Below are 16471 nucleotides of genomic sequence, written 5' to 3'. Positions count from 1 at the left end.
ATTGTGCTTTCGTTTTCATTTTTCTCTAGGTATTTTTTGACTTCCTGTTTGATTTCTTCAGTGATTCATTGGTTGTTTAGTAGCATATTGTGTAGCCTCCATGTGTTTGTGTCTTTTACGGTTTTCTTCTTGTAGTTTATTTCTAATCTCATAGCATTGTGGTCAGAAAAGATGCTTGATATGATTTCGCTTTTCTTAAATTTACGAAGGCTCACTTTGTGGCCCAGCATGTGGTCAGTCGTGGAGAATGTTCCATGTGCACTTGACAATAATGTATATTCTGCTGCTTTTGGATGGAATTCTCTATAAATATCAAGTCCACCTGGTCTAATGTGTCATTTAAGGCCTGTATTTCTTTATTGATTTTCTGTCTGGATGATCTGTCCGTTGATGAAAGTGGGGTGTGTTAAAGTCCCCCACTATCGTGTTACTGTCGATTTCTCCCTTTATGATGGTTAGTATTTACCTTATATATTGAGGTGCTCCTATGTTGGGTGCATATATATTTACAATTGTTATGTCTTCTTCTTGGACTGATCCCTTGATCATTATGTAGTGTCCTTCCTTCTTTGTCTCTTACAACAGCCTTTATTTTAAAGTCTATTTTGTCTCATATAGGTACTGCTACCTCCCGCTTTCTTTTGACTTCTATTTGCATGCAATACCTTCCCATCCCTGCTTCACCCAGCATCTTCTCATACCTAAATTTTTGCAGGAGCCCCCTAGCTGGCCTCCATCCAGGTCTGCTCACCTTAGGTGCCAGAGTCATCTTTGAAAATGCTAACCTGAACATTCATGAGCCTCAACCCCTCAGGGACCAAATTGAAGATGTGATCGGGCCCCTGCCCAGCTCAGCAGCATCCTCGCTGTCTTGGCCCCTCTCCCACAGTTCCCCAGCCCACGGCTCTTACGTTTCTTCCATCCCACTGTGCCTTTGCTCCACAGAGCCTTCATACATGCTCTTCCCCTCACTCCTTGTCTGTCTATTCCTCCTAGGATCTCGGCTAAAATGTCACTCCCTGACCCCCAAGCCTTGGTCAGGCCCTGGTAGTCACTCTGGTACCCTGCCTTCTCCCTGGAAGTCCGGAGCACTGTGGTAATTACTTAGGTATTAGGTAATTACGCTAAATGACCCAGTAGACTGTAAGCTCCCTGAGGGCAAGGACCATGGCTGACTTGTTCGTTGCTACATCTGTGGCCCCTAGCCAGTGCCTGGTACATGGTGTTGATAAATGTGTAGATAGTTATCATGAACTTTACTGAAAGAAAGCACAAGAGATGTTCTTTAAAACGTTGATTGTGGCTTTGGGGGTATAAAATTATGCATGACTTATTTTGTTCTTTCTACTTTTCTGTGCTTTCTGTTTTGTTGTTAGCGAGCAAGGCAATAATTGTCAGTTTGTCAAAAGACGTCAGTGCCGGGCCCCAAGCTGAGTCTTCTGTGCAGGATGCACCAGGGTTCACCTCTGCCCTCCTGCCCTTGTCCCCACAGGCCTGAAGAGCGATGCGACAGGCATGATGGAGGTCGAGTCCTCCTACTCAGACTTCATCTCCTGTGACCGGACGGGCCGCCGGAACGCAGTCCCTGACATCCAGGGAGACTCCGAGGCCGTAAGCGTACGGAAGCTGGCTGGCGACATGGGCGAGCTGGCCCTCGAGGGCGCAGGTCAGAACCCGCGGGTACTCTCGGGTTCAAGCACTCGTGGTGGGAGACCCTCTTCTGGGCTCTGGGACTGGCCTCTAAGTCCTAGCCTGCCCCCTCTTTCTCAGAGAAGAAACTGCGTTTAAATGAGGCCCCAGGCCCACAGTCGGTGGCAGAGGGCAGCCACTCCCTAGGCTAGAGCGTGCCAGCGTCTCAGGCCACGAGGACCCTCTGGCCAGGCGTCCCGGTGCTTCCCTTACCCCTCAGCCTCGCCGTCCACCCACAGGCCCTGTCAGTTCTCCTCCAAGGTCCCTCCCCAGTCCCTCCGCTTCTCTCTGTCCCCACAGCCACCACCTGGCTCAGGCCACTCCCAGCACCGCAGTGGCCTCTGCCCGGGCCCTCCTGATCCACCCCCGCCCCAGCCCTCCTGCCGGACAGCTGCCAGCAGGGTTCATTTAAATCCCCTGTCCCATCGTGCTGCTGCCCCTGCGTCCACCCCCCTTCATCTCACGGTTTCCTCTGCTAGAACATCCCTCACCAGTCCTGGCTCCCCGAGGAACCCCGCCCTCCCTCCGCGTGCGGTCCCGTCAGCGGTCCGTCAGCCCTCCCTCGTCCTGCGGCCCGAGCTCCTCACCCGGCATGGGAGCCACCCCGGGTCTGACCCTGCTCCCCTCCAGTCTCTGCTCCCATCTTTCTCCCCTGCGCCTCTGGTCCAGCCCGAGCAAGGGACTTCTGTTTCCTGGAAGCCCCTGATGGGCCTTGCCGCATTCTCCCTCTGTCTGGTCCTGCCTGCCCTCCCCTTGCCGGGCTGGCTTTTCCTTTTTCTTAGAGGCCCGGACCGCTCTGCTGAGAAGCCGTCTCTGACCGCGTTCCCCTCTCTGGCTGGGGAGGCGCCTCTTCTCTTGGCCGCCTCCACAGACCCCTGAGCACAGGGCCTCTCCTCTGGGATCCGCATGCCGGGCCCTCGGTGCCTGGTGGCGTTTGGCACCCGGCAGAGGTGCCTAGTCAGTGGCTGTTCACTGACCAGCACGCCCAGCTGCCTGCTGCCAGGACGCCTGCGTCTGCTCTGGTGAACGGTTTTCTGTCTCCTTCAACTCAGTGTAGCCACTCATCCACCCACCCAGGCCCTCTAATGCCTGCTCCCACCCCCGTCCGATTCGAGATCCCCGAGGTGCCTGGCGTCCTGGCGGCTGTCTGCCAGGGTGACGGACAGTTAAAAGGGGGACCTGAGGAAGGAGTAGTGCGCACCGCAAGGCAGTGAAGTGCTCCTGGTGCAGTGCAGGCCAGAGTGACTGGCCGAGGAGCCTTCCAGTAGGCCTTGCAATAAGCAGCTTTCACTGGCACGTCTGCGAGCCGTGCTCAGTCCAGTGGACTCACCAAGGGAGTGGGAGTACAGAGAATATAGGTTCTGATCCTGCCGGCCCTGGAACATCTATATGCCTAAAGCTCCCGGGAAACTGACGCGGAGCCCGGGCCGGGGAGGAGGAGCCACAGCCTTTGCCTGTCCTGAGGCCTGGCCGCCAGGCCTCCCCAAGTCATGTGTGTTAACGCTCCCCAAGCCCTTTGTGTGCGAACCTTTGTCTTCTCTGATGTTTCCTTACGTGGGGAGCACAAACATTTCCTTACTTGGCCGAATAATGAAACATAAACAACCAGCAGGGCATGAAGGAACGTGAACGCACTGCTTGGCAGCACGTGGCCGGGAAGGTTTCTGAATCATGCTCTGAAACTGCCCTCAGGGAGTCCCAGGGGTGCTGGTTGGAGAGGAGAATGCTTGGGGACCTCTCTGTGGGTCAGAAGAGAGCTGGGACCTGCGCACAGGAAGCCTTGCCCCTGGCTGAGCTGTCCCATGTGCCAGGTGACCACAGAGGGGCAGGGATGTCATCATCCTCACTTCATAGATCAGGAAGCAGAGGCTTGGAGAGATTAAATAAGTTGCCTGAGGTCCCACAGCAAGGAAATGGCAGAGCGGCAGTTACTGCGGAATTTAACGAAAATATTCTTGCTCGCCAGGGCGGGAGGCTTCGGACCAAATTAGGGCATCACAGACTGGGAAATCTGCCCGAAGTGCGGTCTAATTGGTCAGGCTTCCAGTGAGCCAGAAGGACGCTCTGGGACCCGGCCTTTGCTACAGGCCCTGCCCCATGATAGGAGGTGACCTGAGGCACAGGTGTCCAAGTTCTCCCTGCACCCCTCACTACCACTAACCCCACCTCTGAAGCCAGTTGCCAGGGCAGAATGAGGCGGCGTCAGTGATGGGTCTTTACAAACCCTAGAGGGCGCTCCTTTAGGCGGCAGCCTTCTAGTTAGTGGAAGGGACACTGCTCCCTCCACTGGTGGGCTCTCAGGCAGCTCGGTTCACCTCTCTGAGCCTTGTTTATCTCATCCGAGGCGTCTCGTGACCCTCATCACACCTCCAGGCTGCTGTATGACTGCATGGAAACTACTTGCCAGTCTGCAGCCTCGGGATCTGGGTGCAGGGTAGTTTCTCCCTAGTCACGTGAAGGGCTTAGCCTAAGGATGCAAAGACAGAGGCCAGAGAGGGAGATGGGGGTGGTCTGGTGGGGACACAGCACAGTGAAACAGCGACAGGCTTCGCCCCAGCCCCTGCTGCAGGCCACCCCTGGTGCTCCTGGGCTGGCACCTTCTGATGCCCTTCTCTGTCTTACAGGAACTACCGTTTGCTGAGCACATGCTGGGATTCTAGACACCCCACACAAATATCCTGACCCTCACCAGCTACAAGCATCCATCCATGATCCTGGCCTTTTCTTCACTTTAATTATACTAGTAACAGCAGGTGCACATTTTCTTTGTAGAAATTAAAATGTTACAGACTAGGCTAAAGTTCCCTTTAGCTACCACCACCCCCCCCCCACAATCCAGCTCCCGTCCTGCTCCCCAGGGCTTATCCACTGTTACTGCTGTGGCTGGGCCCCTCTGGACCTCCTTCTACGCATGATGTTTGTTTATATGCTCCTTTCTCTCTCCTCTGCAGAAGGACAGGCGGAGGTGGGCACCCCAGACAAGGAAGGTAGCAACCAGCCCAAGAGCAGCGATGGGACCACCTCATCTTGAACATGACCTTGCCCGAGGAGGCTGGAAGAGAGACGCGCCGTGGACGGAAAGCCCTGGCACTGGCCCAGCAACCTTTCCTCTGAGCAGTGTGTTCCAGGCAAAGCAGGCCAGACTGAAAGGCAGCCCCAGAGGCTCCTGTGGCCCCTACCCTGGGAAGGCCCTCTGCCCCCACCCCCCGGCTCCGCGCTCCACCTCCTCACTTGCCCGGGTACACTTTCAAGACGCTGTAGCCACAGGATGTTATTTATTCAGCAGGTGCTGGGACTCGGGGGCTGGGTCCTGCCACCTGGGTGGACAGCCTGGGCAGGGACCGCATTCTAGCTGTGCCCCCTCTTCTCCAGCCCAGCCAGCCTTCTGTGTCAGGACCTTCTTACCCCTTTTTTAAGAAGCACTTTTAAACTTTTTAGAAACTTTAAACCTTTTCTCAGCAGAGAGGGAGGGAGCTGACAATTCACCTTTTATTTTGGAAGCCACTGTAAGTTAAACTCTTTGACCATCTATGCAGCTCTGAGGTTCCCTCATGGAGCTTCACAGATCCATTTTTAGGGAAGGGATCTTGTGCTCAAAACTCTCTGATTAACTCTTTGCCCTTTCTACCAACATAAGTGACACCTAGGACCCAGGAAATAAATGCTGATGATTTGTGTGATAGGTTTAAGATGATTATTTCTCCTTTAAACAGCAAAAGCAGGGGCTGGGCCTTGTTTCCCCAAAGGACAGGATTGGCTGGGACCCATCGCTGCCCCAGGCTTCCACAGAATGAAGCACCTGAGAAGACGCCGGCACCACTTCTCAGGCCAGTATCTGAAGAATCATCTTCCCTCTCTCACCCCAATTCACAGCTTTGGGAACCCAAAAGGAAGGTTTCCCCGCTTAGGACCTAGAGTAGGAAGGGGTTAAGAGTTTAGGGAGCATTTAAGCACATAAGCCTTCAAGAGAAGCCTGGTTCTTCTGGATGGAGAGCAGGCTTTGGGCCCTGCTTTGCCCCCTCTTCCCATTCACAGACCCCACCGGGCTCTCGGGACCCTGCTGCTGGGCAGGCTGCCTGCGTCTGGGGGCCCCGGGGGCTCCTTCCGTTCTCCACAAACCGAGGTTGGCCCGCTCCGACCGCAGCGCCATACACCACATGCTGCACGACCCCAGCCGTTGGTTTCTTTATTAAGCACCAGATATTCAGCGCGGGTCACCCTAGGAGGGAGGGATTCAGATTCAGCCAGCCACAGGCCCTGATCCTGGCCCGGGCACACAATCAGAGGAGAGACACAGCCAGGCGGAGGTATGTGTGTGTACAGAAATAGGCACGTGGGCTTCTTCACGAGCATCAGCAGCTGACTCTGGAAATCACAGTCTCCCTGGAAGGAGTAAAGGGAAGCCTGTCGATTAAGCCAGAGTTGTGAAGACTCCATCCACAGGGTGAGGACTCTCGGAGGCGGCCACGATGTCTTCAGGGACACTGCCCTGCTCGCCAAGTAAGAGAAGCAGAAAGATTAGGCAACTTGTAGTAGCCAGGACATTAAAAATCACAGAGCCTCAGAGCCGGAGAGGAACCGCTTTCTGCAGATGGGGAGACCGAGGCTTGGAGCAAGGAAAGGCTCTGTCAAGGCCACACAGGAAGGAAGGAAGCAGAACCTAGCGGCACCATGGACTCAACTCCCTGCCCTTGGCTTTGGGCAGCCCTGGAGATGCCTCAAGTTGCCAAGACCTTGGGAGTGGGCTTGAGAAAGTCTCCTCCTTAGACCAGCCTCGAGACAGCATTATGCAGAAAGTGAGCCTGTCCAGTGAGGGAGGACCACCAGCCAGGGAGTCATCACGCATCCCTGGTGCTGCCCAGGAGAGGAAGGGAGGGCATCTTGCTAGAAGTCCCCGGAAAGCCAGGTGGGAGCCAGGGCAGGGCACCAGCCCAGCAGCTCAGTCAGAAACATACCTGCAGAGGCCAAAGGTGGCATCCCATAGGCTTTATAGAGCAGGTCAAGAAGCTCCGTCTTCTCACCTTCTGGGAGGAAACTGGACTTTGCCGCATTGATGTTCTGGAAGGGCCAGCACGGCGGACAGTGTGAAACCAGAGAGCACAGAAGGGAGTCCTTAGCAATCTAGTGACAGTCCATCTTCTTCATTAAACATGGGCAAGTCATTAAGCTCAGAGTGGGGAGGCCTTGTCCAAGGTCACGCGGCAGCAACTGCCAGAGCAGAGACTGTGAGGTTCTGTGTTCCTAAAGTGGCAGGACGTGATACACAGATGTGGGAAGGAGGTTGGAGAAACCTTTGAGAGACAGGGTGGGATGTGTGGCGCCAGAGAGACAGTCCTTCAGGGACAGACTTGGGATATCAGAACCACTGAAATCAAGGCCTGAAAAGTGTGTACAGAATGTATAGCTGAGCACACCTTTCTGGGGAGATGGTTGACAGCTTTCAGAGTCTTTCAAGGCACTTGACCGAAGCAGAGGATAAAAAACCCAGTCCTAGGTCGGGATCTCAGCCGAAGATGTCTTCTCTGGAAGGCATCGAACTCCAGGTCCGCCTTGGCCTGGCCTCTTGCAGCAGACTCACCCCTCATTCTCCAGGGCTTCCGGGCCCTGGCCAGGACCTGCGGGCCTCACACACTCCCAGGGCCCAGAGTCAAGGCACACACCCACTCACCAGTCTCTTAAACTCCTCTTCAGTGAAGCCCATGTCCTGTTTGGTCATCTGGTAATCAGTGTTCAGGGTGGACTTGAAGATGAGTGGGTCATCCGTGTTGAGGGAGTAATTAGCCTGGTCGTTTTTGAACCTGGACAAATGCAGGGGGGTGGGAGGGGGGAGGGGGAGGGGGAGAAGCACCTCCCGTTACTGCTGCGTAAACAGTCTCTGCACGTGGACATCCACCCTCCTTTGAACCGCGCGGCACCCTTGGACAGGCCTGGAAGTTCTCCTCATTGTACAGAGGAAGACACAAATTCAGGGAACTCGGGTGACTTGTCCAAGGCCACATTACTAGCAACTCAAGACTTAAAGCCAGCCAGCCACGCCAGAGCCAGGCAAAGGCAGGAGAGGGGCCGGCTTGGCGAGGCCAGAAAAGCAACAGCCCGCTCTAGCTACCCACCTCTCTGGCCCTCTCCTTCACGGCCGCACTCTGCGGGAGTTGTCTGCCCCCCTTCACCAACCGTCCTCAGCGCCCCCTGGGCTCTGACTCTTCAGATACGCCATGGGGACTGTTCTTAGCATAATCCCTGACCACCATCTTATTAAATCCAATGGACTTTTCCTAGCTCTAACCTCACCTGACTTGTGGAGCAGAATTTTATACTGTTGACCTTTTCCCTAGATTTCTTGGACACCGCACTTTTGGCTTTCCTTCTGCCTGTGCCTTCAATGTCACTGTCCTTCTGGATTCTCTCCTAGGCCCCTTTTTTTTTTTTTTTTTTTAATTCAAACAAAATCACAAAAATTATAATCATCCTTATCAGTTCACTCAGTCCCATGTAATTAATTTTTTGTACCTTGATCTTTTGATAGCACTTTTATGACTTCATCAGTTTTCCGTTAGAGTTCTGAAAATGCTTATTCAGTTCAGCAGTTCAGTCAGTTACCAGAATCCTAGGCCCTCTTGCTCCCCTGTCTGCTGAGGCCAACACTTCTCCTTCAACCACCGTCTCTCTTTAGGTGACCCTGAGTCTTTCTCCAGCCCACAGGCTGTATGCCCACATGCCTCCAAGAGCCTCCACTTGGGTGTCCTGTAGGTACTGCACACTCCACATTCCTAAAGCAGCTCAGGCCCACCTTGCAATCAGAGTGTGAGCGAGCCCAAGCTCCTCTCCTTCTCGTAAGCTTGGCGGACAGACCATCAGTGCTGGCCTGAATATGGTCACCCTGAGTTCTTAGTGAACTTCTGGGTCAGCTTTTCCCTCCTGGGGCCTCTCCCAGGGCTCAGTCCCAGGGCAACCTGAAGAAGGGCCAAAGCTTCTTAGTTAAGCCTATGGGGCAGGAGTGGGGTGGGGTGGGGTGGGGTGGGACGGGACAGGCTCTCCTGGGGAAAGCTTCAGGATGTGCTGGGGGAATGCCCAGAGGGGCCAGGAGCAGAGACCACATGAGCAAGAGAGACTCATCTTCCTAATTCCTAGGAGGTAGAATCTGGAGTGTGGAAGTTTCCCTTGGGGTAGCAGGGCATTCTGCTACAGCTGGATGAGCTACAGGGCCCCCAGCTGTGCTATCCAATAGCTGGTGACCTCATAAGCAAGTTACACCACATCCAGGCTTTGGATTCCTCACTTGTAAGATGAGGACAATAGCACCTGCTTCCCAAGCACTTGAAGAGCTTTCACACCCAGGAGACCCCGCAGGGACCAGTGCCCAGTCCCTGCATCCCCTTCCCACCCTTGGCTTTCCTAGTACAAAACCGAACGGAGCCCAGGGGACCCAGCCTCACCGAACGACTGCATGCTCCGTGCCTGGCTTCCAGGCGCCGGTGAGGTAGCTGGACCAGGGGCAGACCTGGAAGAGCAGGCGGGTGGCTGGCACGAACCCCCCAGGGCCACGCTGACCCCCGTCCCCAGACCAGCTGGCACCACCTCCTCCGGCGCCATCCTCCCCGGTCACAGCGGCCCCCTCGCAACCGAGTCCAAGGAGCCGTCAGTCCTGCCTTTCTCCCCCGACCCAGCAGCTCCAAGGCCCGCGGCCCACGCTCCCCGCGGCTGCTGGACCCTCCGCGCTCTCCACCGCCCCCCTGACCTCCCCCTCCCCGGCCCCTCACCTCGAAGTGCATGTTTTCCTGCCGCAGCCTGTTGTAGAGGGCCGGGTCCTCCAGGGTGTGGTAGCCGTGCCCCAGCCTCTCGGTCTTGAGCACGTCCACGGCCTGTTGACAAGTAGTGTGGATCCCAGCGCGGGCCGCGGGGCAAGCGGAGAGAAGGGCCCCGCCACCTGCCTGACCACTCACCTCTCTCACCACCTCGGCCGAGCCCACCTCCCCGGCGTGGACCGTGCGGTGGACGCCGCTCTTCACGGCCTCCTGTAAGGGCGAGGGCTTGGTCAGGGGCGGCCTGGGGCTCGGCCCGCAGGCCCTGCCTTCGCTACACCCTGGGGCTGAGTCAACCTGGCTGGCTCCCAGACAGGGAGGTCGGGTGGGTTTCGTTTTTGTAATATCATTTAAGTGGTAGCCCTCCTTTATTAGACAGTCGTTACGAGTCAGACACTGTAGGAGATGGTTTGGATGCCTTACGTCATATTCACAACTGCTCTAATACCTATCTTACAGGGAGCGGGGAGGGACTGAAACTCAGGAGAATTAGGTATCACGACCAAGGTCAGACCGCTAAGAAGAGATTCCAGAGCCCCTACTCTCGACCCATGCTTCACCCCTTCCGTGGGAAACACAGCATGAGGCTTTGAGACGTCTGCTCCAACCCAGTCATCCCAGCAGATGAAACAGGCCCAGAGAAGAGACAGTCTCGCCCAATCCACTGGAATCATTAGGATCTGAATCATTAGGCCGAAAGGCTCCAACACAGGAGCCTCCAGCACCAAGTGGGGTTTTTTTCCTTGCATGCCAGATTCCCAATTTCTTGAGCCCCTAGACCCAGGTCACATGTGTACACTTGGGAGCCCAGGAGGCCTCGTGATCTCCCGTCGGTGTGCCGTCCCGCTACTGGTATAAGAGACCAGCTCCGTACGCGGCTCCCCGAGAGCCAGCCTCTCCTCTGCCTCCGTCCCCCGGGACCCACCGCGTAGGCCTCCACGTGTTCAGGGAAGAGGCTGCTGCCCTGGATGCCCTCATCTCCGGCCAGGTCGATGGCCACCACAGTCCGCTGCCAGTACTTCTTACACAGCTCCACCACCTCGGGGGACCAGCCTGTGGGCGAGATGCCCACCGGGCCTCCAGCAGCAGCACGGAGGAGAAAGACCCTCCCAGCCCTCCCACCCAAGGCCAGCACAAGGCAGAGGGCCCAGTGTCCCATCTCCAAGGTCTGATGCCGCGGCCTTCGGGGCCTCAGCATCCTCTCCTCTCAGAGGGGGGGCCGTGTGCCGTGGCCCTCGGTCACGGCGAGGCTTTGCCGAGGCCCCGTGTGTGAGACACTGAGGTCAGGGCCTGGGCTCAGTAAACGACAGATGGCAATTCTCTCTCTGGATCCCCACACCCACCCTCAACTTAGCAGATGAGATGGAGGGCCGCACAGTTTAACATTTAAACCTAAAACAACTCCCACTAGCGTTAGTAAACACATTGCTAACGTTGGTCATCGTAAAGTGTTTTAAAAAGAATGACCGACCACGGGCTCTGGAACCAGATGGCCCTGGGTTCTGCTCCGGGCTTTGTGCCTTCCTGATTGAGCCTCTCTACCTCAGTTTCCTCATCTGTCAAACGGGGATAAACGATGGTGGTCCTGTCTCCTAGACCCCTGTGAGGATTAGAGAAAATACCCCAAGCCACTCTGCACAGGGAGGCCCTGCAGGTTGACACCAGCCCCTCGCTGTGGGCTCACTACTCCTTAGAGCAGAGAACGGGGCAACTACGATCACCTCCTGTGACAAAGCACGTCTGAGATCCAGAGAGGTGATGTGACCTGGAGAGAGTCACACAGCGGGGCTCTGCCTTGGAAGCACAAGCCCTGGAGATGTGACCAGCGTCAGTCACAGGGAGACCCCCTCAGGCCCTGGCGCTCAGACCTAGTCCCAGGTTCTGCAGCCCTGACAGGAGGGGGCCTGGCCCACAGGGTCTCGAGGGAGGACGCGGCCTGCCAGGAACCAGGCTGAGGCTTTTCTCTGTCGTTCAGCCTCCCTTGATTTTAAGCCTCCTGCAGGTCACATAGCTCCCAGGCTCAGCCTCCCAGGGGAGAAAATTCTGTTGCAGGAAGTTCTGAGCTTGCCCAGGAGGAAGCCCCGAGGTCCAACTGATGGGCTCAAGAGAGACCATGGGGACCAGTATGGCCCCTGTGCCCGGCCAGGATGTTGTGGTGGCATCAGACGGGCAGCCAGGGACGGGGCCAAGGTCACACTCACTGGGCTGGTGGCGCATGCAGCACAGGATGGACCGCACCTTCACCCTGAAGTCTCGCTCTCCCTCTTGCAGGCCCTGGTTCACTAGGTACACCACCTCGTCCGGGGTGAGGTCCCCTCTGTGTGCAGAGAAGAGCAGGGTTGGGCCTGAGGCAAAGGCAGACCTAAAGGACAGCCCTGGGACTGGGACAGAGGAGGGAGGGGAGGTGGGGAGGAGGGGGAGTAAAGAGGGGAAGGAAAGGAGGAGAGAAAGAGGAGGAAGAGGGATCTTCCGGGAGAAGCCCTCACCCACACTAACCCACTGCCTCTGAGGAAAGGATGAGGGAGAGAGCCCCAAGCCCTAGCGCACCCGCTTCCAGCTTCCTTGGAACTGCCTGGATGCTTCCAGACCTGCGAAGACTGTCCCAATTCGGGGGGTTGTCAGGCGCAGCCCTCCTCCCACCCAGGATGGAGAGTACTGCTAAGCTAAGCTCGCCTGTTGAGATTCCCACTTGTCCACAAGTATCAGAGTCATGGCTAGAAGGGAGCAAGGTGGTTGCGTGGTACCGCTTAGACATCCCTGGGGTCCAGGCAGAGCGGCAGGAGTGGGCCAAACTCTCTCTGGTTACAGGGTTAGGATAGGACCCCTAGAAGTCACTGGATAAGCTGTGGGCCAGTTCAGGGAGCAAGGTCAAAGTCTTGCTTGGGCCAGGGCCTCCCCGTCCGCCCCTCACGGTCTTGGGTCAGGCCACCCTGCCATAGCACCAGCACAGCCCTCCAGACGGTCACTCACTCAGCCTGGTTCCAAGGGATCGGCTCCACCTTGGAGTTGGCCAGCAGGTGCGGGCTGTAGCGCACCTCCACGTACACCACGCCCTCCTTGGCCTTCATCTCCACAAACTCGTAGGCAGTCCTTTTGATGGCCTCCCGGCAGCCCCTGGGAAGGGAAGGGAGGGTCTGGGGACAAACTGCCCCAAGTCCCTTGGGAGCTCCAGGAATAAACAAAGCTGTCCCCTGCACATAGCAGATCAAACCCACGTGTGGCCCCCCCAGTCTCTCATCACCCAGCCCAAAGCTCTGGGCATCTGCTGGAGAAAATCCTAGAAGCACAGCACGTCCTGTCAGCTCTGCTTCCAAACTCGATGCCAGTTCTCGCCCCCTCCGCCCTGGTTCTAACCACCTCACCTCTCTAACTGGCCTCCTGGGCTCCACACTTGCCCCTGTATCGCAGCTAGCTCAGTCTTTAAAAAATGGAAATCAAAGTGGGAATTCCCTGGCTATCCAGTGGTTAGGACTTCACGCTCTCACTGCTCAGGGCCCGGGTTCAATCCCTGGTCGGGGCACTAAAATCCCACAAGCTGTGCAGCATGGGCAAAAAAAAATAGAAAAAAAAAAGGAAATCAACATCACTCCTCCACTCTGAACCCTAATGGCCTCCCACGTCGTAGAGTGAGTCTCAACCCCACCTCCCAACCCCCAGCAAGGCCTGCGTAATCCGGGCCCCTGCCAGCCTCCCGCTCCTTCCATGACTCCTCCAGGGTCTCTTCTTTCTGTCCAGCGAACGGCCAAGCTTGTTCCCAGGTCAGGGCCTTCGTGTTTGCAGTGCCCCAGCCTGCAGGCTCTTCACCCAGATCACCCTATGCTCCGTCCTCCCTCCATTCAGAGCCCAGCTCCAGCCTCACCTCCTGGGAGAAGCCTTCCCTGACCACCTTATTTTAAAACACCTCGTCACCCTTTTTCACCTCTTCCCCTGGGCTTCAGTTTTCTCCATGGCCCTTATCACCACGCGACATCACAGATCACATGGTTTATTAGCTGGTTTCACCTCCCCGACTAGAAATGTAGTCTCCATGAGACAAGGACCCCTCCATTTGTCTCATCGCGGCTACGATCCCTCAGCCGAGGACAGAGACTAGGACATTGCAACCACTGAAATATTTGTTGAGTGATAGATGTAGGCCAGCAGGGAGGAGAAATAGGAGAAAAGGACACACACAGGCAACAAAAGGCAAAAATAGACAAGGGGGACTGCACCAAACTAAAGAGCTTCTACACAGCAAAGGAAACCATCAACAGAGTGACAGGCGACCTGCCGAATGGGAGAAAATATTTGCAAACCACACATCTGATAAGGGGCTAACAACCAAAATGTGCAAGGAACTCCTACGGTTCAGTAGCAAAACAAACAACAACAAAAACTGATAAAAAATAGGCAAAGGACCTGAATAGACACTTCTCAAAAGACATACAAATGGCCAACAGGCCCATGAAATGGTGCCTGACATCACTAATCACCAAGGAAATGCAAATCAAAAGCAGCTTAAGCCTTCAGGAAGCTGGTCCTCTTCTGTCTTGTGGCCGAGAGACAGGAGGAGCCGCCTGGGCAGTGGCGTGGGAGACGCTCCTCATCCGGGGGAGAGGCAGCATGTATGCCAGAGCATCTGCTGACCCAGGCCAAGGATGGGGGCAATCGATGCCTTCCAGGCAGAGCCCAAAAGCTTCCAGAAAGCAGCCAGCAGCCTTGGCATACATCTTCCTTCCCCAGGACTCCTCATACCTGTCCTGCCACTTACCCAGCCAAAGGCCTCCACAGGCCTCACACACCTTTCTCACTGGTCCTCCAACAGCCCATCCCCCAGACCGTTCCTCAGGTCCAGCCCTCTGGACAATATCACAGCCTTTCTCTCCCAAGGCCCTGTCCACACTTCCTCCTCCAGGCAGCCTTCCCTGACTCCCCCAGCCCCCTCTACGTCTTCCCCCGCCTGAGCTCTGGCAGCACTGACTGCCAAGGCCCCATTCTCGCCTGCCTTGGGAAACTCTGCCTCGTGCCAGGAAGCTCAAGGCGACATCAGGACAAGAATCTGGGCTCCACCCCTTGCCAACTGTGTGGTCCTGGGCAAGTTCCTTCACTTTCCTGAGCATCTCCTCCTCTGCAAATGAGGAGTGTGTCTAGCTCACAGGACTGTGGACAACTACAAAGAGAATAGTTCTTTGAACTGCACACACATTATATTCTTCTGTATCGAAGATATTCTGCTATCAAAAACTGGAAGGAATGAAAAGTAACATAAAAACAGCAGTGCCTGGCTATCGATAAAGGTAGCAATTGTCCTCCTAGTAAGAGGGGGCTTGCTGAGGACAGTGCTGTGTCCATTCCAAACCCCAGCCCTAGGAGGTAGAGAGGGTCATAAGCCCCATTGTCTAGATAAGGGAACTGAGGCCCAGAGAGGGCAAATTTCCCTAGTGTCAAAGTTATTTCTTGAAAGAATCTGATACTAGGATCTATGTTCTGAACCCCCAAATTCTGTCACTTTTCTATAGAAGTTGAAGGCGTTTCAGCCCATCATACCCATTTTCCAGAAGGGAAAACGGGAAAACCGAGGCCCAAAAGCACGGAGAGATTCGCAGGAGTGCACACAATGGTGAGAGGCAGAGCGGGGTCGTACAGCACCTTCTCCCGCCCCACAGGCTGAGGTGTGCAGGCGGCCCGATGGGGGCACAGGGACCGACGCTGCCCAGGGTTCGGGGCGGGTGGGAAGACTTACGCGATGACGGGCATGTAGTACTCGAACTTGGCCAGGAAGTCTGGGAGGCTGAGCGGCTTGTCCATGCCGATGATGTCCTGCAGCTCCTCTGGTGTGTTGGCAGGGAGGGCGATGCCGCGCTTCCTGGGGACAAAACGATGATGGACACCTTGGGCAGGACCTTACCAACTCCCTGCGGGCGGTGGGGGGGGCCCATTGGACAGATGGGAAAACTGAGGCTCAGGGCATATAGAACCAGGGCCTGAATCCTTCTAGGATCTTCTGTCCCCAAGGCCACGACCAGCCAGCAAATCTCCAGGGGGACAACTGGGGTTAAAGTCCATTTAAAGTGCACATGAACACACACACACACACACACACACACACACACACACACACACACACACACACACACAAACTGGTATCTGGGGACAGGGAAGTTGCCAGGGCAAGCCCTTGGTAGAGCCGGCTGGTCGTGTGCCAGCCAGGTCAGGGGTTATCAGAGGCAAGAACTGCAGCACACAGTGCCCGGGACAGGAGCAGGCGCCGGACTTCCCTCCGCCACCCTTCCTCTGGCCAGCACACCAGGGAGGCTGGCCTGGCCCGCTGTGCTGGGAGAGGGAAGCCAGCCCAGCCATCCACCCTGCCGGCGCTCTCCCCTCCCTGACCACAGCCTCCCACACTGGGCCACGGCGACCGCTCGGTAAGGGCTGGCAGAGAACAGCCCTTCTGGTCTGGGGTCTCCTCCTCTCCACTGGCACCTCCGCCTCCCCCCAGCCAGGACCAGCAGGGTGCAAGGCTGGGCTGCCTTCCCCGCCTCTCATGCCCAGCCTCTCTGCTCCTTCTGGCTCTGCCCCAACTCATGGGTCCCCCGTGGCCTCAGTTTTCCCACTTTTAAGATAAAAGGGACAGGCCAAGGACACCAGACAGTCAAGAAATGCTTCTACCAGGAGGGACAAAAGACCAAAGGCACTCTTCAGAAACAGAGAAACGCAGAGAACAGAAAACTTAAAAACCCAAAGTGAATAGCCTCAAAGAGAGGATACGATGTTACATCCTCGAAACAAGAACATCCCCTTTTAAAAAGAGGACATTCAGAAAGTAAGAAAGAGCTCTTGGAGATTTGGAAGAATATGGCAGCGCCCACCAGGCTGTAATAAAAGGAATGGAAAATAAAGGTGAGAAAATCCTCCAGCAGGTAGAACAAAAGACAAGATAAACAATAGGAGCAAATGGTTAAGAAAATTAGGTGATTAAACCAGGAGGCTCGGCCTCCAGTTAT

The 16471-nt window shown here is 55.8% G+C and overlaps 2 protein-coding genes across 13 annotated transcripts in view; one reads left to right on the top strand and one right to left on the bottom strand.

Annotated features, from left to right (window-relative positions):
• The window catches only part of PKIG (cAMP-dependent protein kinase inhibitor gamma), a 109893-nt gene extending 104524 nt beyond the window's left edge, over positions 1 to 5369 (top strand). For all 6 annotated transcript variants that reach the window (XM_067012342.1, XM_067012345.1, XM_067012340.1 and 3 more), the window contains 2 exons: positions 1493 to 1666; positions 4641 to 5369. In XM_067012342.1, the coding sequence (XP_066868443.1) occupies positions 1516 to 1666; positions 4641 to 4720 (231 nt within the window). In that variant the 5' untranslated portion in view covers positions 1493 to 1515 and the 3' untranslated portion in view covers positions 4721 to 5369. The remainder of the gene's footprint in view (positions 1 to 1492; positions 1667 to 4640) is intronic.
• Positions 4948 to 16471, bottom strand: part of ADA (adenosine deaminase) — a 29197-nt gene continuing 17673 nt past the window's right edge. Inside the window, exons 3-13 of one of the 7 annotated variants that reach the window (XR_010836379.1) lie at positions 15211 to 15333; positions 12459 to 12602; positions 11690 to 11805; positions 10414 to 10541; positions 9630 to 9701; positions 9447 to 9548; positions 9123 to 9187; positions 7358 to 7487; positions 7104 to 7211; positions 6645 to 6930; positions 5851 to 6178 (exon numbers count right to left, since the gene is read on the bottom strand). Coding sequence is in view for 3 of the 7 variants with exons in the window: in XM_067012337.1 (XP_066868438.1) it covers positions 6165 to 6178; positions 6645 to 6747; positions 7358 to 7487; positions 9123 to 9187; positions 9447 to 9701; positions 10414 to 10541; positions 11690 to 11805; positions 12459 to 12602; positions 15211 to 15333 (1078 nt within the window). In the remaining 4 variants the exon portion in view is untranslated. Of the gene's footprint in view, positions 6179 to 6644; positions 7212 to 7357; positions 7488 to 9122; positions 9188 to 9446; positions 9702 to 10413; positions 10542 to 11689; positions 11806 to 12458; positions 12603 to 15210; positions 15334 to 16471 lie in introns of all 7 variants that reach the window. The other 6 variants (XR_010836377.1, XM_059037825.2, XR_010836378.1 and 3 more) reach the window with 6 other exon arrangements.

The sequence above is a fragment of the Kogia breviceps genome, chromosome 14 (assembly GCF_026419965.1).
Source record: "Kogia breviceps isolate mKogBre1 chromosome 14, mKogBre1 haplotype 1, whole genome shotgun sequence".
Classification (NCBI taxonomy): domain Eukaryota; kingdom Metazoa; phylum Chordata; class Mammalia; order Artiodactyla; family Physeteridae; genus Kogia; species Kogia breviceps.
The sequence above is the reverse complement of the archived record's forward strand: the minus strand, read 5'-3'. Positions and strand labels throughout refer to the sequence as shown.